Source organism: Mytilus edulis, chromosome 6, assembly GCF_963676685.1.
Source record: "Mytilus edulis chromosome 6, xbMytEdul2.2, whole genome shotgun sequence".
Classification (NCBI taxonomy): Eukaryota; Metazoa; Mollusca; class Bivalvia; order Mytilida; family Mytilidae; genus Mytilus; species Mytilus edulis.
In genome coordinates, this window is record NC_092349.1 from 68,577,921 (window position 1) to 68,605,575 (window position 27,655).

The window sequence follows — 27,655 nt, forward strand, 5'->3', positions numbered from 1 at the left end:
GTGTAGTCACTGTAACGTTTTATTATAGTACATAGAAATCTAAGTACGAAAGAGAAATATTCACATCGAATTTAAAAAAAATGAGCAGCAAGGATCATCACGAAGTCGAAGTTAAAAGGAAAAGAAGCTTAAAAAAAGAGTCTTCTCCAACCAGAGGAGCAGGGGATGTGAAAAGATCGAAATCATCAACAAATGTAAAAAGGCTGTCATAGATTTGAAAGACAGGAATCATGTTTAAAGTCGATTTCAATACCAGCAAATTATCCGTTTTGTGATTCTTAAAGAATTTCTTCTCTGAAGCCCTTTTACTCATAATATTTTAACCAAGGATTTGTATAGTACTTACTATACAAATCCTTGTTTTAACCAACTATATGTACCTCGCCTAGTACCAGTATCCTTTCCAAGTATCAGCAGCATACAGTTTATTGCTGCTTCAAAATGTTGTTGCTGGAAAAATGGCTAGTTTGCCTTTGTTTAGTCTGTTAGTTGCGGAACCGTAGCTCTTAGGTCCTTATGTTATTTTTTTACTATTTACAGACAATATTTAATTTTCTCGTTTGTACTTTTATGTTGTTTTTTTTATTGATAAACAATGTTTTAATAATTGGCGTGTGTGTGAGTTTGTATTGTGGAAAATCCTTCATAACTCACTGTTTAACTGGTATATAATCATTTGATTGACAGTTATAATGGCTTGTTAATTATTTCATCTGTAAATTTTTATTAATTGATTCACCAATTGAAAAGTGATTATATCTAAATGGTCATCTTAAACAGCTATGATGTTTTTTTGGTGGGAATGCCAAATCAATTATTCATATTTCTAAAAATCAAGACCAAACAACTGATGCAGACCCAACAGGTGCTACAGATGAAACCATACCAGAACCAAATACTTAATCAAACCTCGCAGCAAGTTTTGACATGACATGTACATGTAGACCCAAAAAAGATCTGACAGCCACAAATATAAGAAGAATTGTAATCCAACTTTAAAAACAAGGACATATGAAATACATACACATGACATATATTAAGTAAATTCCAATTTCATATAATATTTATATTTATCGCCTCTAAATTTAAAAAAAAAGGCCAAGTAAGCTATTCTCATCACTTGGCATCCATGGTTGTCCGTTGTCATCGTTAACTTTTTACATTTTGAACTTCTAGAGAACCACTGAATGAAGTGGAACCAAACATGGCATGAACGTTCCTTATGAGGTGCTGACCAAGTGTTGTTTCTTTGTAGCCAATCCATCATCCGAGATGGCCGCCAACGGGGAATTTAGTATACTGTAGATTCATTTATTTTCATGGATTGAGGAAAACTTGCATTTTCGTGGATATTTAAATTTGTGGTTTTGGAAAAGTCTGCATACATTCCTTCAGCAAATTTGTAATTCGTTGAACATTTAAATTCGTGGTTCCCCTGTACCCATGAAATCCACGAAAATTAGTACCCAATGAATGTTAATGAATCCACAGTAACATAGGACCCTATTGGAAATGCATACAAAAGTCTTCTAAAGAACCACTGAATGGAATGAAACATAGCATGCATGTTCCATATGAGGTGCTATCCAAGTGTTGTAACTCCATCATCCAAGATTGCTGCCAGCAGGGGACTTAGTTTAACGTAGGACCCTATGAGAAATACTTACAAATGTCTTCTTTTACAGAACCACACAATGGAATGCAATATTAAACCAAATTTGGCCTCAATCCTTATTTGAGTATCTGTTGTGATTTTTGATATTTTTTTTATATGATTTCAAAAACCCAAGTAGAGTCAGGTGAGCGACACAGGCTCTAAAGATTTGAACATGTAGAAAGATTGCTTGCAATGCAGTAATTTTGTACTTGTACTTCTAGTTTATCTTAAACTTATTGAATATTATATTTCCTTTCTGTTTTAAGGATGTTAAATTGTTTTATGCTGAGGAAGAAGAGGTTGAACACAGAGATCCTAAAAAAGATCTGAGCTTGTTTAAATCAACAACGGATGATGTTAGAAAGTGTTTTAAAGATATCAGAGATTCTAAAGATAAACCAGACAAATCCACCGTAAGTATATATATATATCATTTCTGCGTTAAATTTGTATGCATTTAAACGAAAGACAAGAAAGTAGACAAAGAATCACAAAACCAAAAGACATTTACATCAACAGTTATAAATAAAAAATAAGAAACAACACGAACTGTCAACGACGCACATATTGTCTGTTCTAATATTTGTAGGAAATTATATTATCAGAGGTTCAGATGTTTAGATGTTTGACAAAATGGGTATCGATAAAGCACAAAATTAAGTGTTTAATGAAGTACAAATTGTCTATAAATTTGTACATAGAAATTTGGCAACCCACAATATCAAGAATTTATAAAATTAAAAAAAAAATGATGATTCCACAAAAATAAGTACATGTATCATCAAATATTAAAGGGAAATTCCGCGATTTTTTACTTATCATCTAATTATGTTCATCTTAACATGAAAAACACATTTGCAAAGTTTTGAATTTATATTCCTTCTAAAAACGGAGAAAATCAAGTATTTGTAACTTTTTTGGTTGAATTCTCGAGTGGGTCGTGACGTATTAGCCCGATTTATTGAATTCTGGGAAAAAATAAAATCTGTTTAACTCTTATAGCTTATCGACAATATACGTAATTAAAAGCGCACAGCTGACGAATGGTCGAAGTTATTAACCACAATATAAGAATGAACGAAAATGAATATGCATATACCGTTTTGTATTGATTGAATTAAACTCTTATAAAATTATCTCTAGTAAATGTTTTTGAATAAATTTAATTAATTATTGTTGAGATTTTTTTCATAAAATATTTATTGAACATTTTTACTGATATTGAACTGAAAATATTTCAGTTCTATTTGCCGTTATTGTTTTGATAATCATTTCAATGCAACTAATGTGTGAGCAGAGTGTGTATATTATTTTGTAAAGGTCACTGTATATTTCTCGGCTTGAGGTCAATTCGTTTACCTTGTAGCTATTTAGCCGCAGGTGTGAGTTCAAGCGTACACAGGTATAAATGTTGTTATTTGGAAAGGATAAACAGAAAGGATTAGAAAGAGTATGCTGTCACGATGTTAATACACTAAGATTTAATACACGATGAGAATAAAGATACAATAATTAAATTGTGTAAATTAATTGAAAATAAAATTCAGATTCGTAATTCCGAAAGTGTATAAAAATAAAAGGAAAATTTTTTATTACTTTCTTAGCGGCAATTGGCGTAAAGATTCAAATATGAAGCAAAAAATAGTAGTTTTAATCTTTTATAAAAACTAAATGCAATATTACCCAATTTGATATACCATTGTACATCTGTTTGATATCATTGACCTTACCGGAATTTCTTAACTTGTATTCAAATCTGGCTGTGTTTAAATGCTAATAAAACTATTGCAATTTTAAAGTTTTTAATTGACAAAAAAATACAACATACAACATGCATGATTTTTTTTTTAGTTTCTTTTTAACATTTTATTCTTACATAATTAAATTCATTTGACAATCATTTACACGAACTTTTTGTGAAAAGAATATCAATTATCTAAGCTAAGGCATTATTTCTTTTGAGGATTTTTGAGAATTTTTTTTAAAATTCTATGATAATATTTGTGCAATGTTGAACATGATAGCCGTCATTAATCCAAATAAGTAATACAGTAGTTGTAATAAAAGTTATATTTTAGTCATGCATAACTGATATTGACGAATTTATAATAGTTCGTCCATACATCGTTGTTCTTGAAACAATCATTATTAGTATGAAACAATCATTATTAGTATACATGTAAGTTTCCTGACGTATAAGAGCCATTGAGGATGAGCTCCAGAGAAATCAGACTAGTGGCGTTTCGTTCGTTTGTTTGTTGGGAAAGGAGAGGAAATGCAACCGCTTGTACAGATAAACGACAGAATTACCATACAAGCATTTATAGTCAACACAATCAGAAAGAGTTCCCATCGTTAGACGGGGAATATGAAGGCTTCCAAGAATGAACAAGTGACATGTCTAACTCTGAACAGTTAGAAAACAGACTATCGACATCGACCGTTTGTTCTTAATATTTGAAACTGTATGCATATATATATGTATACGTTTATGATATATATAGTGATGAGTTCTTGCGTCTGACAAAAACTAAATTCCTTCATGGTTATATCTTGCCATACGTTTATATTGGTTTGTAAGGTGATTACTCACAATCGTTATTTGAAAATCCTGTTTGTGAGATGTAGATTCATTTCAATACAGAAATTTCGTCTATATATTTCACAAGTGTATAACACGGAGAAGCTCTGAAGGTCCATTACTCCCATTTTGTTTGGGTGTGAACCATCGATGTTTACAGCAATATCACAGAATAAGATGATGATGGTAGAAAGAACTATGGGCGTCATGTGGCAAATATTACATGCATATCGGACAATGAGTTGTCAATCTGTATGAAAAGATTTCCAATACAACCATATTATTGAGAAGGAATGTTTACATGCTATACTCTCGTACTAGTATTACAGGGTTCTTGTCGCGTTCACCTTAGACACACATCTTTTTAACGATGTTTAAAAAAAAGACAGAACCAATTTAATGTCATATTTCCCTATTTTTTAAATATAACTAAAAGTCTTTTATCTGACAAGAATACCCCTATTTAGCGAACAAGTAATTTATTCTTTTTTCTGTTATTGAATACCAAGAAAGAAAATAAATCCCGAAATTAATTTGAAACTTTGATACTCAAAAGTTTCCCAGCAAAATATTCACATTCCCTGGGGATAATTAGTGTTCGTCCAGTGGCATATATAACAATTGTGATGACGAATTACTTCCTTTGTTCGAGAACAATCTTATTGAAATATAAATCTGTGATTTTACTAGGTCCACAGCTTCAATGAACCAAAGCAAAAGTTATACATCGACCTGTATTGAAATCAAATTGGTTCTCTTCTTCTTCTGGTATACAATAGTCTATCGACATTCGATGATTACATACTGTTGGCATACGTGGACTAGTCTATTTACAACACTTTTACCCCTATTTATTCAAAATATATGTTTTTTTCTTATGTTCAATGTATACATGTATATATTTTAAATTGCGCTATAGTTCCGTAACTTTCTAGGTGTCAGACCACCAATTAAAAATCCCTATCTGTTCAACCAAATTTTGCAATTTTCACAGCTTTCTAAATATTTTACCTTAAGTTTAACTTCAAGGAAACCAGGTATATCCTGAATTGTACATGTATCACCTTCCTACATGCCAATTTTCAACCAATGTTTAAAGTCTTGTAACAAATTTCTGATTTTGAAAAGACAGGTACAACCAAAATAACTCCCGGTTTTCTGGAAATCTTAAATTAGTGTACTATGTAGCGCATTAATCCTGAATTTTTAATGCAAACTCATACACAAGTGAATTTTGGCTCAAAATGGTCTAAATATATTTCCCTTTCACCAAAAGTTTCATTTCTGCAAATTTGTTGGTTAGTTTAAGTAAACAATGACATCAAAAGCACTATTTTGTGTCAAAGTAGGAATACGTTCTAAATTGGAGGGAGTAATTGGTGGTCTGACACCTCTATCCAGTCGTATAAACGAATCGTCGGCAAGTGCGTACATTTTTTTAAATCAATATTTCTGGTCTGTTCCAATCTGTCCTTCACTATTGACAATGACTATATATAACATTTTCCCAAATTCACCCTTGGAAAAAATATTTAAATAGATTTTAATTTCATCAAATCTTATTTTTTGGGTATTATTTATATGTTTATGAATTATATTCTTTACACCAGAAATGTTATTTATAAACAAGCGTATGAGTTTAGTAATGACAAGTAAGACAGAGTTGTATATTATTCATCTGATAGTTCAAAATGGAAAGTTATAAGTTATAAGTTATCAGCCGTGTACACTGATCAATACCTGCAGAAGTGAAACGATGCATGAACTTGCAAGCCCGACAGGAAATCGCTTGAATACCTGGACGTGTCACCTCACACCCCTCACAATACCTTTGGAAGTAATACCTTTAGCCATGCTGGTGATCAGATGAGGGAAGATCAAAATATATTTGTTTATTACTTTAAAGAATTATGAACAAATTAGATTTTCGAAAACAATTTTCACGGAACACTTATTTATGATTTCAACTTTGACTTTTCACCTAATTCCAATATCAACAGTTTAAAAACAACAGACCATGGTAATTTAAAAAAAGTAAGAATATTTTTCGTATCAAGTTAGTTAGTCGGATAAAACAACCGTACGATTGACAAGATATCGACACGCAATTACGACTACATCGGTTACTGTAGTTTTGTTTCTTTGTGGTTTATAGACATATCGCTTTTATTAATCGGGAAAGAAGACAAAATGGCTGATCGCAGAGAATTGATACTCTAAATTTAAAATCGATGGTGATCGCTTATCTAGCGGAATAAAACTTTAATATCTATGAATTTGAGCATTTTTATACAGAATGAACATAATATCAATTTTTGATTTTTTTGCGAAGTTTCCCTTTAATGAATCCACAGTAATGGAAAGACAATTCAGCAATTTTTATGGCAAAATTAGACAGAATATTTTGATATAGACATTCAGTCGTGCTTTACATTTCTTAAATACATAGTAGAAGTACAGTAAACTCCGGCTAATCAGATACCTAAAATTTCAGCTAAAAATATCTGATTACCCGATATATTCAATTAGATGATGAATGTATATTCATTGAATATTCTACAATAATGAGAGAAATAATCCTGAGATGTTACTAACCCTGACAATTGCTAAATATGTGAAATGACTGGAGGATTGATGGAGTTACATCACCACGATGTTTGTGTATTTTTGTATTTGCATGGTACGTATACATAATATTTAAATAATCTTTATCTTATATCATTTATGTTTTTTTCTTTCTCTAAATAGAATGATCACATAGAGACAAAGAAGAGAGAAACAGCTTTACATTTTGTATTGCTCAAGAAATTGAACAGATTGTCACATATTAGATGCAAAAAATCAAGAGATGCTACAAATGAGGTAAATTTTGATTATCAGTGACTCTTTTCTCAAAATATCTTACGATTAAATTGGATAGTAAGTTATGCTGAAATGTGTATAATTTATAAGTATTTTTACTCTTAATTTTTTTTGCGAAAAGAGCTGCTGACTTGTATGTAAATATCTTACGATTAAAACTGATTGTAAGTTATACTGAAATGTGTAAGACTTACGTGTATTTTTACTCTTTTTTTTTGCCAAAATAGCTGCTGACATATATTTAAAAGCTGTATCTGATAGAATGGGTCTCATTGGGGTCTAAGCGTGACGCAGGATTGCCGATTTTTTGTAAGCGGGACACATGAAAGTCAAATTATTGTGTCGTGAAAACGGGAAATGAGGTCTAGCAGGACCCGGGAAATGACAAAAAATGAGAATTGCTTACGTACATAGTGTAAGCGGGATACGGGAATCTGACAAAACAGTAACCGGGATCGGAACCCCCCCCCAATGAGACCCCCGATAGACATCGACCTTATGCAAATGCACATGTACATGTAATAGACTTTGATTGATTTTGGAACATTCAAATATGAAAAAAAGATGATTTTTGTCTTTTATGTAGGGTTCTTCTGAAACCTCAATTTTCAAACAAGTATAGACTTTCCGTTGAGATATTTTTAACTCAAATTAAATTAATTTATGAATAAATATTCATTTGCACTAATGTTGCATACATTCTTTTAATATACGATGCAACTCATCAACTATAATGCTGTACATGTGTTAAAATATATGCTTGTATCTAGAATCACTTCTATGGGTGGTTACTCTATTTTCAAAGTACCTCTCCTGGATACCATGAATGTTTAATGGAATAGTCCGAAGTCACTTGTATAAGTGATAATTCATATCATTTTATTTCTTGATTTTAGGCCAAACAGAGAATAGACCAGTACCATTTACAACTACAGAATCTATTGTATGAAACCATGCATCTAGAAAAAGAAATCACTAAATGTTTGGAGTTTAAGTAAGTTATATGATATACAATGAATATTGAAATTTTCCAGAGATTTTAGTAGTTACTAGTCTGTAACAATTTGTGCCCTTTATGGTGTTTGTATTTTCAAATGAAAGGATTAAAACGAAAGATTCTTTTTTTGATAGTTTTCAAAGAGTAACATCTATGGTGTCTTTTGCCTCTCTCAAACTACATTTTTGCAACACTAAAGAAAAACAAATTTTTTTATGGACCCTCAATGAATATCTTACTTTTTAGCATGCTGTCATATGATGAATGGTATGAAATTACCAAATCGGTTTGTCATTTTGTTCAGGTTATTTTACAAATGTGACATCATATCATTAAATTTCATACTTGGAAAAGAGACATAAATTTGTGATCAAAAACTGATTAGTCGTAGGTTTTGCTCATCTTTGTAGCCAAGGGTTACGATCCAGCCCCTCCTCTCCACCCTTGGCAGATTAAGCCAACATTTGTGATTACAATGCTGTGCCATCTTCTGGTTGATACAAATCACTAGATATAGAAAGATGTGGTATGAGTGCCAATGAGACAACTCTCCATCCAAATAACAATTTAAAAAAGTAAACCATTATAGGTCAATGTATGGCCTTTAACACACCCTTTTCAACTACATAATTTTTAACCAATGTCAGCACCTGAACTCTGGATCGTTTCTCTTGTCTATCGAAGATGGATTATTCTGTAAACTTAGGAAATTACATTATAGATGATGTCATGTTGTTTTCTTATATTGTTGAAATTGTTTATATGTTTATGTGTGTTTAATATTTGATTTTCTGCATGGTTGAGAAAAAAATAAAGAAAAATTGTAGTTCTGATTCAGTTCTGAATTCATCATTTTAATTGTATTTAAATAAAGATACTTGATGAATATTGCCATCTATATAATCGTAACACATATAATATTACTGTTCCTATAAGCCTGTCATTGTCATCAATAGTAAACCAGTTTTATTATGACCACTGTTTCTTTTTAACCAATCAAACATCTGCGGTATACAAAAATGTGGGTTAATAGGAATAACTTTTTTATTTGTTCAAATTTTTACCGTTTAATTAACATTTCACTTTATGAAATTGCTTGTTATTTTTGAGGAACAGTACTTTGAAAATAAAATATCTATTCTTGCCATGCTTTGCTGTAGATTCATTTTCATTCCATAGATACCAATTTTCCTGGGTACATATGATCCACATATTCAAATGTTTGACCAATTACAAATTTCCTATAAGCTAAAGTATGCAGAGATCGTCAAACTACAAAATCATATATCTACAAAATGCAAGTATTCCTTAAAGGGAAACTTCGCAAAAAAATCAAAAATTGATATTATGTTTATTCTGTATAAAAATGCTCAAATTCATAGGTATTAAAGTTTTATTCTGCTAGATAAGAGATCACCATCGATTTTAAATTTAGAGTATCAATTCTTTCCGGTCGGCCATTTTGTCACCTTGTCCGATTTGCAGTCACGATATGTCTAAGGACCAGAACTACAGTAACCCGATGTAGTCGTAATTGCGTGTCGATATCTTGTCAATCGTACGGTTGTTTTATCCGACTAGTTAACTTGAAACGGAAATTTTCTTCTTTTTTTTTAATAACCATGATCTGTTATTTAAGACTGATAATATAGGAATTAGTGAAAAAGTCAAAATTTCAAATCATAAATAAGTCTTCCGTGAAACTTGAATTGTTTTCGGCAATCTAATTAGTTCATAATTCTTTTATGTAATAAACTTTATTCAAATAAATTAGGATCTTCGCTCCACTGATCACCCGCATGGCTAAAGGTATTACTCCCAAAGGTATTGTAGGGGGTGTGAGGTGACACGTCCAGGTATTCAAGCGATTTCCTGTCGAGTTTGCAAATTCATGCATCGTTTCACTTCTTAGTGTATTGATAAGTGTACACGGCCGATAACTTATAACTTTCCATTTTGAACTATTAGGTGTATAATATTCATCTCTATCTTGCGTGTCCGAAAGTGATATAATATATAGTCATTACTAAACATATACGCTTGTTTATAAATAACATTTCTGGTTAAAAGAAAATTATTTATAAAAATATAAATAATACCAAAAAAACAACAGATCTGATGAAATAAAAAAAAAATCCAAGAGTAAATTTGGTCAAATGTAATATATACTCGTTGTCAATGGTGAAGGACAGATTGGAACATACCAGAAATATATTGATTTAAAAAAAGGTACGCATTGTGGACCATTCGTATATACGCCTGGATTATAAGTTACGGAACTATAGTGCAAATTAAAATATATACATTTATACATAGAACATAAGAACATAATAATATATTTTGCGTAAATTGGGGTAAAAGTTTTGTAAAATGAAAAGTCCACGTATGCCAACAGTAAGTAATCATCAAATGTCGATAGATTATTGTATACCAAACGAAGAAGGAGAAGAAGAAGAGATTTAAACACAGGTCGATATATAACTTTATTTGGCTCATCGAAGTTATGGACATTTATAATTCAATTAGATTGTTCTCGAAAAAAGAACGAAATTCGTCTTCGTCACAATTGTTCCAAAATGCATGTAATATAAACGCCACTGGAAGTACACTTATACCGAGGGATGTGAATATTTTCCGGGAAAACTATAGAGTATCAAAGTTTCAAATCAATTTCGGGATTTATTTTCTCACTAGATATTCAATGACAGCAATTTAAAGAAACTGCTTGTCCGCTTTAGTGGTATTCTTGCCAGTTGAAACAGACTTATAATTACATTAAAAAATAGGGAAGGATGACATTAAATTCGTTGTCTTTTTTTATACATCGTTGGTCAAATAGCTAAAGTATTATATATAGTTACGGTGTGAGACGAAGAGTATTTTAAGAAGGACATATTCCCGATTATGTATAAATTTTGTTGATGTTTTTCACACTTGAAAAGCATATCTGTTCGTAATTTGTCGATTCCATTCCAATTAGATCCTTTAATTTCCTGTCAATTTTTTTAAACATTTTTCTTTTTAAATATCTGAAGTCTTCATGTGTTGTCAGATTTAAAATATTTTGATGAGCACATTAATTTCTAAATAGGTAATTAAAGATCACTTTGGATGGACTAAAATATATAATTGCAATTGTTAATGATCTGTTTGAAATATTTAAGGCTGCCGATCCTTATTTCAAATAGTACAATTTTTAGTTCATAAACTCGTGTTTAGAAGGCTATTTTTATTTATAAATTCTTCAATTAAAATAATTCAGTGTTTTATCGTTACTAAAGTAATCAAAAGTCATAATTCATTAAAAAGTGATCTTATGCAAAATATAAAAATATACAACAGCTATCCAGTTATTGTGCGATCTTATTATTCCCGTTAATTAATTTTAATTTTTTTTTTACATTCATGTGTCTGAAATTTTGTCGGAGTCCCGTTTACAATTATGTTGTTCACACCTGAATGCCAGTGAACCGTGACGCCTAGATTTCACTGAATGAGGATCAAAGGATTAGAATTACATAATGCTAATCTTTTAATTACCTTGAGTTAACCTACGCATTCAACATTCTTTAGGTGTCACAAAACAATACACATTTTATTTCCACCGTACAAGCAAGTGAAAATGTTTGCTGTAATGAAGCAAAAACGTCAGAATACAAACATGTATTTTTAATACACTATTGATCATGTCAATTTCATATGTTTGTTTAAAGTATTTGTACAAAACAAATCATAAAAATGTTCTATGTATGAATTAATTTTATTATTAAAATTCGTTTTAAAATATCCACACGATATAATTTTAAAAGTTGCATGGCTATCACTTATTTTTCGTTGGTTAATAGCTACACCAAAAGTCGTCGATGCGCTTTAAATCGCGTAATTAGATTGTTAACGAACAAGACTTAAATGAGATATTTTCACTCCCGGCATGCATCAAAGACTTAAACTACGTCACATAAGTCAGGAAGCTTCAAGAAATAAAATTAATAATTCCCAATTTTCTTCTTTATTAGATTTCATATCAAAATAAAACTTGGTGAATATGTTTTTTATGGTATTATGAACATAATAAGATGAAAAGTGAAAAATCGCGAATTATCCCTTTAATCCATGAAAATTGATGCTTACGAAAATAATAGAATCTACAGTATCTAATATCCTAGAGTCATCTCAATTATTTGAATTGAGATTATGCATTATGTTCTTCAAAAATTGTGCCATTGCAGAAAAGATGTAACATTTTATAAAGTAGAAACTTTCTTTTAAAGGTCAAAAGATGAAGAAATTGAGCTTGTATCTGTTGAAGAGTTTTATGAAGAAGCACCAAGCGATATCAGTAAACCTGTAAGTTAAAAATTGTATTTACATCAATTGAATACTGTTAATCCAGAAATGATTGCGATGTTTTTATCATTGCGAAAAATGTCACAGGGTTATAATCATAATAATTTCATGAATTTAAACTTGTATATATATCTTAAAAATTAAAATTAAAAAATCGCAATAATTTCTGAATTTACATTATTGTTGAGCCTTCGACTTTAGTCGAAAAAGCGAGACTAAGCGATCCTACATTTCGGTGTCGTCGGTGGCGGCGTCCACAAATATTCACTCTGTGGTTAAAGTTTTTGAAATTTTAATAACTTTCTTAAACCATACTGGATTTCTACCAAACTTGGACAGAAGCTTGTTTATGATCATAAGATAGTATCCAGAAGTAAATTTTGTGAAAATAAAATTCCATTTTTTCTGTATTTTACTAATAAATGGACTTAGTTTTTCTGCGGGAAAACATTACATACACTCTGTGGTTAAAGTTTTTAAAATTTAAATAACTTTCTGAAACTATCCTGGATTTCTACCAAACTTGGACAGAAGCTTATTTATGATCAGAAGATAGTATTCAGAAGTACATTTTGTGAAAATAAAATTCCATTTTTTCCGTATTTTACTTATAAATACACTTAGTTTTTCTGCGGGAAAACATTACATCACTCTGTGGTTGTAGTTTTTAAAATTTTGATAACTTTCTTAAACTATCCTTGGTTTGTTCCAAACTTGGACAGAAGCTTGTTTATGATCATAAGATAGTATCCAGAAGTAAATTTTGTAAAATGACAAATCCATTTTTTCCATATTTTACTTTAAATGGACTTTTTTTCTGCCAGGTAACAACACATTCACTCTGTGGTTAAATTTTAAAAATTTTTGATAACTTTCTTATGCTTTTTTTTTTTGTACCAAACTAAGACAGAAGCTTGTTTATGATCAAAGGCTAGTATCTAGAAGGAAATTTTGTTAATATTTTGTACCTGTGTATCTGTATTTTACTTATAAATGGACTTAGTTTTTCTTCCAGTTAACATTACATCCAGTCTGCAGTTAAAGTTTTTAAAACATTTATTAGATTCATAAACTATCCAGGATTTTTTACAAAACTTGGACAGAAGCTTCCTACAATCCAAACATGGTATCAAGCGGAATATTTTTATTGATTTTTTCCCTCATTTTTGTTGATCCTGCAATTTACAGCAAAAGTAGGCGAGACACTGGGTTCCACGGAACCCTTACAAATTTTGTTAATTATAACATTTCTTAGAAAAAGTCATACTCATCTTCCAAACAAAACTGTTTCATTTAGCCTCCATGAGGGGAAGTGATGATTATAGATATAATGGTTGTATTTCATGATTTAATCAGTTTAAAAAAAATATGGCAACGAGGTCATTAAGTGTTACCCTTGATCGTCTGTCTGTCCTATTTTTGTTAGAAAGCTTGAATGGGGGCACTCGTGTTCTCAGATACATTCTCCTTTTATTTCAATTCAATTATACATACTAGATCCTTTTCTTGAAAGACTATTGTAAAAAAATTAAAATTACTGTTAGGATTGTTTGCAAAAGGCAAAACGATTCCCTTTGAGGGTAGAGTTTTGAAGGTCTGGTAAAAATTGTAGTCAACATTTTAATTAACTTGGGTTTTACAGGAAACTACAAAAGAAGACCAACACCAGCTGAGACTAGCTAGATTAGATTGGGAACTGGAACAGAGAAAAATGTAAGTCAAATGTAACTTTAGAGTGGTACATAACACTATAGGGAGATAACTCTGTAAACATCAGCTGAATGTTTTAATCATGTTCTATTGTTAATGAAATTATTTAACTGTTTTAGAGTTATGCCCCTTTACAAATGCAAACATTGCTGAATTATTCGTTTCCATTCTATAAGTTTAGCTTGCCTCAACCAAATGTTATAAAACTTATGCACAATGCTTATTACCACTAAACTAAGATCAAGAACAAATTTGATCACTTACAGTTTCTGAGTTATGTCCCTTTATGCAGAATGTGAATCATATTCATATGAAGCATGTGCTAACCACAAACTGTGGAAGTTTTTACCTGTATCCATACAATATATGCTATACATATTCTCATAAAACCTGTTGAAACAGACAACATGGCTAATTATAACAAACACTGAAGTACTGAATTTATTACATTAATACATGTTTCATTGTAACAGATTAGATATCAAGAATCCAAAAATAAATTTCTCTTATAGGTTGGCTCAGAAGCTAAAGGAATCTGAAACCAGTAAAGACCAACTGGACAAAGAAATAAAAACACAGCAAGAATATTTAGAAAACTTGCAACCAAAACTTACATCAATATTACAGGTTAGTTTTGTGGTTTCTAGTCTGTGTCATTCCTTGATAAAGATATTAAGAAAATAAAATAAAATAAATGGGAAAGTTGTGGTTGGTAGTTTTCAAAATGTTGATATACAAAAGTGTTAAAAATTTTGTTTTACATTCAAGGAGCACATTCTGCACCATTATATACTGGTGAACATGAAAAGACAAAGAGAAATAGATATAAAAAAATGTATACAAACATGAGGTACACTATTTCTGTTGCTTAAAAAATTATCTTGACTGCAATTTAATAGCCACAAATCGTATACTTCCTAAACACTACTCATATTTTTATTACCTCATACAAACATTCAATTAATCAATACTGTTTAACCAGGTCAGAGAAAAGCATAAGGTTACAGCACCCTGGCCTCATGTATTTACTTATTGTATGTTTTGCATGTTTTAAAATCTACAAGGCTTACACAGGAGTAGTTTTAAAAGTCTGTTAATTAACCAGATCTGAGAATAAAGTCATATAGTAGGATACTTTTAACATCCTCTTTATATTTAATGTTTTTTTATTTACAGTCCACTAAGCCAGTTCAGGAGTACCTAGGTATGCCATTTGACCAGATCAGAGAACAGCATCAAATAGCTGGACACCTTCCCCATCCCCTATATGTACTTTACATGCAGACAGATGCCTACAGACAGGCTTGTGGTAAGTAGTCCTAAGATACTACAATATCAAATAGCTGGACACCTTCCCCATCCCCTATATGTACTTTACATGCAGACAGATGCCTACAGACAGGCTTGTGGTAAGTAGTCCTAAGATACTACAATATCAAATAGCTGGACACCTTCCCCATCCCCTATATGTACTTTACATGCAGACAGACGCATACAGACAGGCTTGTGGTAAGTAGTCCTAATATACCACAATATCAAATAGCTGGACACCTTCCCCATCCTCTATATGTACTTTACATGCAGACAGACGCATACAGACAGGCTTGTGGTAAGTAGTCCTAATATACCACAGCATCAAATCGCTGGACACCTTCCCCATCCTCTATATGTACTTTACATGCAGACAGATGCCTACAGACAGGCTTGTGGTAAGTAGTCCTAAGATACTACAACATCAAATAGCTGGACACCTTCCCCATCCCCTATATGTACTTTATAAGTAGTCCTTGTATGGCAAGAAATTATGAAATAACATTTATCAGGTTCAGACAAGAAATCACTCAGTACTTGATCTATCCCTTTATTAATGCTACAAAGACTCAAAGAAAATTGATTGTGTGGGTAGTGTAAGAAATACCAAATATTTACTGTTTGTATTCTTCAATGTCCAAGGAGCATGGAACTCTCTTTAAGCATCCTAACACTATGGATCTTGTTTTAGATTTATCATCCATGAAAAGATAAATGAAAATTTTCTTCTGTAGGTGCTTGTATTTTTATTCATGGGGTATCTCAGTTAGGAAAAAAAGAAACTTCTCTTCTTGTTTTTAGTTAAATTATTTTCTTTTAATGATTTATAACTTGTATTAACAGACAAGAAATTAGAAGTGAAGATAGAAGGCGACATTGAAGCAGCAAAATCGATGAAGTCTACTCCAGAATTATTTGCTGATGTTGGTAGGTAACTCATACATATTGACAATATAAAAATGAGGAGATGTGGTATGATTACCAATGAGACAACTATACACCAAAATTAGAATAAATTTGGTGTAAGCAATTATAGGCAACTATACAGTCTACAATTAATTTCTCTTTAGCAGGATGGAAGGAATTTATTATGGATGTCAGGATTAAGGTTTTATTTTTGCAGGAATTTTAGATTTACACTAATCACGACTAAGGAATTAATGATTCATTTTTCATGATCCGTTTTATTTTTTTGAAAATTCGGGAGATCATCCCATCAAGGTTTTACTGACACCTTTTTAGGCATGGTTTGATTGTAAGTGTTTGTTTTTTAAAGCTATTCTCTGAAGCTCATTTTCAGCATCATGAATAGAGTGTAACAGTTTCTTATAAAAAGATGTAACTCGGTCAGACCTAAATTTCTGATTTTCTTTGTTGATATTCTTCTTAAGGGAGTTTGCTTCTCAGTTTCAAAATAATTAACTTTTCAAAACATTAGTTTATATTGATAGGGGATTAATATTTGAATCAAAAGAGCCAAAAAAATATATAGGTCAATGTCCTTGTTTTCGAGACATTAGCTATTGAAATATTGGCCGGGAAATATTCTCTCTAGACTTTTCATAGCTTTATCATTGACAAGTTTATGTTCTCAAAAACTATTAAAAAATAATTAAAATTTTTATAAGACTTTTACAGATGGCTTATCATTATACATGTAAAATATTTATAAAAAGAAAAATAGGGGTCAATGGGCAATTTTTTTTGAAGGCATTCAAATGGATAAAACCAGAGGATTCCAAAAATCTAACAAAAATCCCAAAACATGACAAGTGAACTTCCTTAAACCTAAGCATGAAACAAGTCTTTAAATTACTGATTCTAAACAATTTTGTAATAAAATACCATGAAGTTGCTAAATAAAGGTGAGGGAAATCTATTTTTCAGCAAAGATTAGATAGAAATGCATTTTGTCTTTGAAAATTAAGAAAACAAATGTCATGTACTATCAAAGTATTTTTGACATAAGAATGATATTTTACAGAGGATAGCGACAGTGACCAGGAAGAACAAGAAAAGAAATCATCTGTATGTATAACTTTCTTGTCGTTTTTAACAACCATGTTTTGTTTTGTCAATTTGGTGGCTTCAATATTCTTAGCATTGTTCCTAAGTCAAAATCATGGGCAAAAACATATCATGTTAATTGGGTTAAATATAGATTCTACCACTGCATCAAGTGTAATACGATATTTATCCACTCGAGACAGTTAAATTTTCAAATTTAAAACGCGAGGCTTGCCCGAGCATTTTAAATATTTAAAATTTAACTGTTGAGAGTGGATAAATATCGTATTACACGAGATTTGGTGATAGAATCTGTTTCTCTAATGATTTTCTAACATTATGCAGGCAAACTTATTCCTTCTTTTCGAATGATCTGCAAAAAGATGTGTTCTTTCTATGTGACGTCATCAGGCATGGTCGCCTTTTTTCATGCCGTCACAATAGGAAATTCAGAGGAAAGCAAGAAAAATCGACGTCATAATCGGATTTTAACCAATAAAGAACTGACATCAAACAAACCACACGTTGATTAAATTTTTTTATACAGTGGGTGCAGAAAGGGATAAATTGACGAAGAATTAGAGAAAGTATTTTTAACTGATTTTTCATGCCAGCAATAGTTTAATGACTGAACAAGTTATTGGTTGGAAAATTTAAAAAAAAAAGGTTTCCATTGTTAGTTTTTTCTTTAATACTACATTAAAGGGTTTTATATCAAGATATATGTAACATCACAACAGAATCATATAAAAATAACCTTTGATATATAGATAAATGCTTTACTTTAATAGTTTGTCCAATTAGTGGGTAAATCTCTTACAAATCACAATGATTTAAAAAGTATGATTGAACTTGAGATATTCACCCACTATGAATCTCAAGTTTGATGCAGAAGATTTGTATTTTTTTTTTATTTGACAGAAAAGAAGAAGAAAAACAATAGATTCTGGAAAGGTTGAAAGAAAAAAGAAAGTCCTAAAAAAACATCCATTGTCTGTTGTGCTTAAAATAAAGACAAAAGGTAAATAAATTATATATGAGCTATTTCTGGTAGAAATCAACCTAATGCAAATGAAAATCAATACATCCATTATCCTACCTTGGGTTGAAAATATCTATGCAAAACATGTGACAGTTTGAAAATTAAGTTGTTATAAAAACCCTACAAAACAGACAAAAATTCCTCTTTCATTTCAGATTTGAATGTTCCAAAATCATTCAAAGTCTTACACATGTTCATGTACATGTTCATTTGCATAAGATCATTTACATGTTCATTTGCATAAGATCATGTACATGTTCATTTGCATAAGATCATGTACATGATCATTTGCATAAGATCATGTAATGTTCATTTGCATAAGATCAATATCTATCCAATGCAGCATTTATGATAGAATTAAAATATTTAGATATATTTAAATTAAACAAAAATAAGTGTAACAACTGAAATTATATATATAGATATTTTATACTTATAGCTGAGGTTTGACTTGTAAGCAAAAGCTCACGACTAAAGTTGTATTATCTGATTTATTTTTTGTATCCATAACTGCTCCTCAACCTGTATATGGATTTCCTGGAAAGATTCACAATCTTAATATTTACCAATATAATTTGAAGCCAAAAATAAATCCTTCGCCTTTATAAAATTGTGATTATCTATGCTATCATCTATCATCAAAGGTGCAAAATTTTATCCTCTGGTTTGAGTGCCCGAGAATTTTCTGTCAAAATATTTGTAAGTCTTATTTCATTAAAATATTTTATCATAGAAATATCATGAATATAGAGACAAACATACTTAATAAAGCACATGTGTTACTAATTGATAATGTTGTGTTTTGGAAAATCATTTATTATACCAAATTCTGAAGCCTTGAATGCAATTTAAGTTTGTGAATTGAATTTTGCTAATATTGAAATTAAGTGTGTTTTTATTTTGCACATCATGCCCATTTGACTGAATTTTCAATTGGACAAATATTTTGCAACCAATATATTAAAACAAAGCCCATGATGATATTTTTTTGTATTAAAACCTTAAACTCAGGAATATCTATAAAAACAAATGTTGCTAAAGAAAGCCTTCATGATTAATATGTGTCACTTTTACAGATGGTACATGTCTACAGTTAAATTTTTACTACTTGGTAACCTTAGAGATAGTTACTGTGGTGATGCAATTAAAATCTGGATCTGAATCTCCACCATCTTGTATATCTGGAGGGTAAGTTATTTAGTGTTACTGGAAACCTATCTTGGCAAAACACGCTATGATGAAAGACACTTAACAGAATCCGACCAGCCTTTACAATAGGTCTTGGAAGAACATATTTGGAGAAGGATACTATGATGAAGACATAAAACGGTATTTTGCAAGTGTTTCACAATAGGTTTTACAATTTACAGCCAGTCTTTGACCTTAACACAACACACAAACTAGCTGGTAATTTTGAAAGAACTAAAAACTAGGTCAGCACTAGCAGGTAGCCACATAGTAAAACAGTTAACAAACTGTTATGTTGCTCAAGAAGTTATAGTAGTCAGATTCAATGACAGAACTAAGGCCATTGAACAAGTTTCTTTTATAAAAAAATAAACCATAGCACAAGTTTTTATAAGTTAATCTTACAAATGTTATGATTTTCAGCACAAATTTTTATAAGTGTGATTTATATGTACAAGATATGCCATACCACAAGCTTTTGTCGGGAAGATATATTTTATGTTTAATTTTAGTAGCTGCTTTCATTGATGAATTAGGATATGAGAACTCAGCATTTTCTATTCTCCGAATTCTTTGATACTATATATTCAATTACTGTAAACCAACCTGTTTTCGTGAATACTTTATTATACTTTCTAGTCCACTTCGCTTTATTTTTCTACTCGCGAAAGTCACAAAATATAAATCGCTCGCAATAATAAGTTGGTTTACAGTACTTAATTTTAAATAATATGAAAAAATGTATGTTACAGTGACCTTCTTTCACCTGACCTACTTTTGAATGAGATATATCCTGGTGACAATGGTAACACTTCACCCAATGCTGCCAATCAGTATGAATTAAGGAGATTAGGGTAAGTTGTGTGTATTTGAATAATAGCTTTCATTTTTAAAACGGTAAGGAGTGAAAATTTCTAATTGGATTCAGAAACAAGAAAAATATGGTAAAAAAAACTTGCAAACAGCTTTTGCCTATTTATACGCAAAATTTTAAATCTGTGAAAGTAAACCATTTTCTAGTAGTAATAAATATATCAACACATTTCATCATGTCAAATGATTTACTAATTTATTGACCATGCAGACTTGTAGCATTAAAATTATTTACTAGAATATTTTATAGGTTATTTACTTGATTTTTAACTGGATTTTTGTGACAAAAATGTCGGTTATTGATTTGGGGATGTACGGCGGGTGGTCGGTCGGGCGGCAACCAAATGTTGTCCGTGCATTTACTCATGAACCGTTCATCCAAAGCTTTTAAAATTTTAATATGTTGTTACTGGCAACAAAAAGAAGGTCAAGTTCAATAATGACGATTTTGACTTTTACCGTTCAGGATTTATGGTTCTTGAAAGATTGAAAAATGGCATTTCCAGTCGTGTCCGTGCATTTACGCATGAACTGTTCAACCAAAGCTTCCCAAATTTTAATATGTTGTTACTGATGACGAAATGGAGGTCAAGTTCAATAATGACGATTTTGACTTTTACCGTTCAAGAGTTATGGTTCTTGAAAGATTGAAAAATGGCATTTCCAGTCATGTCCGTGCATTTACGCATGAACTGTTCAACCAAAGCTTCCCAAATTTTAATATGTTGTTACTGATGACAAAATGGAGGTCAAGTTCAATAATGACGATTTTGACTTTTACCGTTCAGGAGTTATGGTTCTTGAAAGATTAAAAAATGGCTTTTCTAGTTGTGTCCATGCATTTACTCATGAACTGTTCAACCAAAGCTTTTCAAATTTTAATATGTTGTTACTGATGACAAAAAGGAGGTCAAGTTCAATAATGTCGACCCCTTTGCTTGGACTTTTTTTTTTTTTTTTTTGTAAAATGATTAATCAGAAAAGACTTCGTGAACTTTGCCATTTCCCGTGTATTTAATTTTTATGCGACAATTCTTTACTTATAAAGATATTTTTCGCTGGTATACGTATTTATTGAGTATGTCTAAGTCATGTGATTCGCTATGGTGGAGTTGACCAGTGCGTCACTCAGTCATTTTGAAATTCAAATTACAGTAACACATTGCTTAGTCTGAGGATGACAACCATGATACCTTCAAAGTGACACAGGATTGAGCAAAAACGTATAGTAGTGACTTCTACTTCACAATTCAATCAAACAGAAAGTAATACTCTATTACACTGTCATGAAAAAAAAAATCCACAGCAATATTATTTACCTACGAAAACATGTTTTACCCCAAACGCCCCAGCCTATTTTAGAATAACATGATAGCTGAATAATGATACCCAGTCAGTATCAGCTCAATAGATAGATTTAAAGTCTAAGGTACGAACCATTTGATTTGAGGAGGCAGTCTAAGGTATCTGAGAGAGAAAAAATCTGACACCGATTTTTGCATTAAATAAAAATTCTGGCCGTATCTGGATTTAAAACAATAATCTTGTCCACTTTTTATGCCCCACCTACGATAGTAGAGGGGCATTATGTTTTCTGGTCTGTGCGTCCGTTCGTCCGTCTGTTCGTCCGTTCGTTCGTCCGTCTGTTTGTCCGTCTGTCTGTTCATTCGTCCGTCTGTCCCGCTTCAGGTTAAAGTTTTTGGTCGAGGTAGTTTTTGATGAAGTTGAAATCCAATCGACTTGAAACTTAGTATACATGTTCCCTATGATATGATCTTTTAAATTTTAATGCCAAATTAGATGGTTTACCCCAATTTCACGGTCCACTGAACATAGAAAATGATAGTGCGAGTGGGGCATTCGTGTACTGGGGACACATTCTTGTTTGCTATTAGAAACGAAAATTTCCCACAGAATAATTTAGCATTAAACGAACATGATGAATAAAAAACGGGTGTATTTTTTTAAGGTCAGGGGCTTGCATGTCTGACCGGAATGTCTGTTTCGCCGAACTGATATATTGAATACTTGTTTCAAGACCAGACTGCAACCTGACTGCTGAGAGTGGCCTTTATGTCTCCATTTGTCGACGGTCATTCATAAATTCGTTGTCATTTCAGACTCATTCCTATTGTAAATTTCATAGAATAGCCCGGCGTATTTCTTGTTTACAACAAAAAATCTGTGAGGTTATGCTAACTTAACATACAACAAATGAGAATTGTCCATGTCTATTTTTTACTGACAAGTCCCACATCAAATATATCAGTACATAGCTTTGGATCCATACTATCATTTTATTATAGACAATCAATAGGGAGAACACATCATAAAAAATGTCCAACCCTGACACTTTACAGCAACTATAGAATATACATGCCCCACGTCAGGAACCGTTTAAAAAGTGCATTTTACACTTATTTTATGTTTTTTAGTCCAAAAAAGGTCCCAAAATAATTTCGCCTCGCTCCGCACGGCGATCTTTAAAAACTTCGCCCCCCTTTTCCAAATTCCTGGATCCGCCCCTGATGTTGTTGCATTTACTCATGAACCATTCAACCTAAGCTTTTCAAATTTTAATATGTTGATACTGATGACAAAATGGAGGTCAAATTTGATATTGACGATTTTCACTTTCACCGTTCATCAGTTATGGTTCTTGTGATATTGGCAGGACACAAATAAATGTTAATAAATCCGGTTTGCTGTCGTTGTGACAGCCTCTTGTTATGTCTTTAGATATTAAATTTAAAATGTCAGGTAAATATTGTAAACGAACTGTCATCTGTGGATATAAAGATAAACTTGTTTAGTTAGCTAATTAAAACATATCAAATAATCTACACAATTTTAAAAAAATCCTTTGTCCAGGTTAAAAAAAAAAGACAACCACATAATGAACGTTTTTTCTGAAAACTTTATACTGATTTTGTTTGTGTCATCTATTGCTTCTTTTAAAAAATTATAAACTGTTTATAATTTACAGGTTGGGAGAATTTAATCAGTACATTAAGGAAACCGGAAAGCCATACCTGTGGGCACAGTGGTTGTCAGGGTTACAGTTCCTTAACAACAACAAAAGTTCAAAGGTTGCAGATTCATCTGTCAGTTCAGAAAATATGCAGCAGACTATCAAACGCTTAAGACGAAGAATCAAGTCAAGATTATCACTTCTAAAGCAGCTGGCGTCATTAGGTAATTGTAACTTTATTTCACATTGTTCTAAGGATTCATTATGTACCAATTTTAATGGATTTACTGGGTATAGCAGAACCACAAATTTAAATATTCAATATATTAGATATGTTCTATTCAAATGTATGCAGATTATGACAAAACTATGATATCAAATATCCACAAAATATCAAATTTTTCTCAATCCAGAAAAATTGGTACCTTTGAATAAATAAAAGACTCCACAATATTATGGTATCCTCAATTTACTGAGTAGGGTTAATAAATTTTTTCCTGAAGGCCAGTCATTTATCCTGAATACTGACTTACTATGCTTATCATAGCTAACTCATAAAAAATAGTCATATCTTGTTATTTCTCCTAGTTTTATCTACCTATTTTTATACTATAACTGCACAAATTTATTGTATTTTGTGTATAGATCTTGCTTAAACCACAAAATGAAATATCCATGAAAACACATTTTTTTTCTTGATCCATTTGGTTTTAATTGATTCATTCAACTATTTATATCTAACTTTGTTATTTATAGAGAGTGGTATTATCTCCCTTGCTCCAGAAGCCATGTCATTATTTCTAACAAAGATAGTAGTCTTTGTTTTTTAGAATTCATTTAACTATTGATATGGAACTTAATGTTTTATAGAGAGGTATTATCTCCCTTGCTCCAGAGGCCATGTCATTATTTCCAACAAAGATAGTTGCCATGTTTTGTAAGATTTCATTAAACTATTTATTTGGAACTTTGTTATTTGTAGAGAGAGGTATTATCCCCCTTGCTCCAGAAGCCATGTCATTATTTCCAACAAAGATAGTGGCCAAACTAGCTTCCTGGAAGAGGTCAACCTATGAGGACTTCTGTGTGTTACCTTACACTGAGGAACTTATATCAAATGGTCTAGCCAAGGAGTCGGATATCTTCTTTACTGCAACCATGGACAGAGGCTCAGGTAAGAGGTCAATGTGTTAAAGGGAATGTTTACCTGTAAATTCAGAAATTTTTCGCGATGTTTTTTGATGTTACACAAAAAGGAATTATTGCATTGTGAATTTTGATAGCATTTTGTGTATGCAACAATAATTCACCTCACATACATGTTTGTCCATTTTTCTGACAACAATTTAAAAAAATATATGCTAGCCAAAGATTCTGAATTTATCTGATTTTTATTTGTAAGAACAGCTGTAGGATATGATAAATATTTTTGAATTACTGTTAAGTGGAAAATACTCTTGAGATCTTAATTTTTACATGTTTGGTGATTAAGATAACATCATGAAAATATCTCATCCCGAAAACTTTCTCTTTAGATAGAAAAGATCAGAGACAGTAACAAATTTATCTGAAAATAAAACCTTATTAACAGGTTTAGCCCAGTAAATCATGAAATATACACTCCACTAGAAATAAAACACTTTACAGTATACAGATTTTTATTCAAGATGGCTTTCTTTATTTGCAGCCAAGATGACAGCACAGATTGTAATGACACCTGATTACCCAGCAGTGGCACCACTGTTTCTCGTTAGTTTACAATGGCAGACAGAAAGATCAGCTTTAAATGACATCAATATACAGGTAACCATAGATCTGTCATTTTAATTGTAAAGTTTTAGGCCTTAAATGAAATTATTTATAAGAATATCTAATGTGGATTCATTCATTTTCGTGGGTACTAATTTTCATGGATTAAGAAAAACTTCTATTTTCGTGGATATTTGTTGTCATAGTTTAGTTTCAGTCAGCTTTTATTTCTATGGAACATTTGTACTTTGCTTAACATTTAACTTGTAGTTTCCCTACACACACAAAATTTAAGAAAATTTGTATCCTACGAATAATAATGAAAAGTAAAATCACAAAAATACTGAATTCAGAGGAAAATTCAAAACTGAAAGTCCCTAATCCAATGGAAAAGTCAAAAGCACAAACACATCAAATAAATGGATAACAAATGTCATATTCCTGACTTGGTACAGGCATTCTTGTGTACAATTTGGAAATTAGTATGGAGTTCATTATCACTGAACTAGTATATATTTGTTTAGGGGCCAGCTGAAGGACGCCTCCGGGTGCGGGAATTTTTCGCTACATTGAAGACCAGTTTGTGACCTTCTGCTGTTGTTTTTTTCTATTGTCGGGTTGTTGTCTCTTTGGCACATTCCCCATTTCCATTCTCAATTTTATTCACAGTAGTTACCACATATTTATCACATATTTATTTTATAATTCTGTAATTCATTACATTTTCACTCATCATGACTAATTCTAAGAATTATAAAAATTGGGTACACTTTATTTATAGGAAATGGAGGAAGAGGTCAATGTTCATTACAAAGAGATGATTATTCACAAGTCACATGACCAAATTTTAGCCAATCAATTGCAACGTCTGCTAATGTGCTTTGATGTGTATTTGGAGACAGAAACACAGAATGCTGAAGAAGGACCTAAGGAAATATCAAAAGAGAAAGTTTATGCTAGATTTGCAAGGTAAAATAAGTGTTTAAAAAATAAGAAGTTGTTGTATAATTGCCAATGAGACAACTCTCCACAAGAGACCAAAAGTATGTCACTGTATAGTTTTCAACAATGAGTTAATCTCATATTGCATAGTCAGCTATAAAAGCCCCAAGAATGAAAAATGTAAAACAATTAAAATAAGTAAACTAATATAGGTAATTTTCGTGCTACTTCAACAAGTTGTGTATAATCAGCATTTTTTTTTTAATTTAAGTTACACCCATTATATGTAAAATTTATTTTTATAAAACTTCAAAATACCCATTCTACAACCATTTAACAACTTTTTGTAATGCTAAATGAAAATATATACAAAATTTATTTTTGCAATTTTATTTTATTCTTTTCTTTTTCAGAGGGCCAAACAGAACCAAGCCATACAAGTTTTGTGCAGAAGTTGGAATATTTTCACACCGTTGAATCAAGAACTTCAAAATGGACTTCATTAATTTTCATTATCATTCTATCTGTGTAAAGGAATCTTCTCTAAACAATTAAAAATATTCAAAAAAATATTTTATTATTTGTTGCAAGAAATGTCATTAGTCAAAATATTTCTTTAAGATATACAATTATGCTTATTTCCCCTTCGTAAAAGCTGGTTTAAGGGAAGTATTCCTGTATACCATTGTCTGTCCGTTGTCACCATCTTAGACAGTAACTAAAAAAGGCTTTACCAATTTTGATGAAACTTTAGTGAATTGTTTAGATCTTTTGACATAAGCTCTCTTTGATTTCTATAAACTTGAAATTGTATATTTCTGATTTGTGGCATTTTATTCATAAAAAATGCTGGATTTTTCTATTATTGGCATAAGTTAACTTTTGATTATTTGATTTGACATTTTGTAGTATTTGGACTTTATTCATGAAAAAGAGGTGTATTTCCAGTATTTCAAATAATATCTCTAAAATGCTTTTAGCTGTTATCATTAAACTTTGGTGACTTGTTTTTATCTAGTTTATTGAAAAAGCTCTCTTTTTTTATATAAATTTCTGATACCATATTGTTGCAAATTTACCTGACCATATTGGAAAATAGGTATTTAGTCGGATCTAAACACGTACTTATGTGATTTGTTTAAAAATATTGTTTTGATAAAAATAAACAAAGAAATGTCGAAATGTTTAGGACTTAACTAAATCCGTATTTCGGTAAGTTGGTGCAAGCATATGATTTTTATTGCGTCTTACTCTTTGAGAAGCGAATAATCTTTAACTACTTCATTCAAATATTGTGTAAAAACATTAATTTGAGCTATGAAAGTGGCTCGAGCATTTTTCTGAGGAAGTTTTAAAAAATTGCAAAGAAATATTTTTACAGTGGGTTAGCTTTCATTAGTCTTCACTATCTATAGATT

At 31.1% G+C, this 27,655-nt stretch overlaps 1 protein-coding gene across 2 annotated transcripts; it reads left to right on the top strand.

Moving 5' to 3' along the window:
• On the top strand, positions 1-26,869 carry LOC139528241 (THO complex subunit 5 homolog). Of its 2 annotated transcripts, XM_071324124.1 has the most exons (19): positions 41-194; positions 1,924-2,070; positions 6,987-7,100; positions 7,997-8,094; positions 8,344-8,364; positions 12,369-12,444; positions 14,087-14,157; positions 14,667-14,781; positions 15,331-15,463; positions 16,309-16,392; positions 17,450-17,493; positions 18,394-18,493; positions 19,591-19,702; positions 20,455-20,556; positions 23,562-23,770; positions 24,529-24,720; positions 25,234-25,349; positions 26,077-26,264; positions 26,651-26,869. In XM_071324124.1, the coding sequence occupies exons 1-19, from the start codon at positions 81-83 to the stop codon at positions 26,712-26,714; spliced, it is 2,100 nt and encodes a 699-aa protein (XP_071180225.1). In that variant the 5' UTR covers positions 41-80; the 3' UTR covers positions 26,715-26,869. The 2 variants fall into 2 exon arrangements, with proteins under 2 accessions (XP_071180226.1, XP_071180225.1); XM_071324125.1 differs by lacking the exon at positions 8,344-8,364 and having other exon boundaries at positions 1-194.
• The last annotated feature ends 786 nt before the right edge of the window (positions 26,870-27,655 follow it).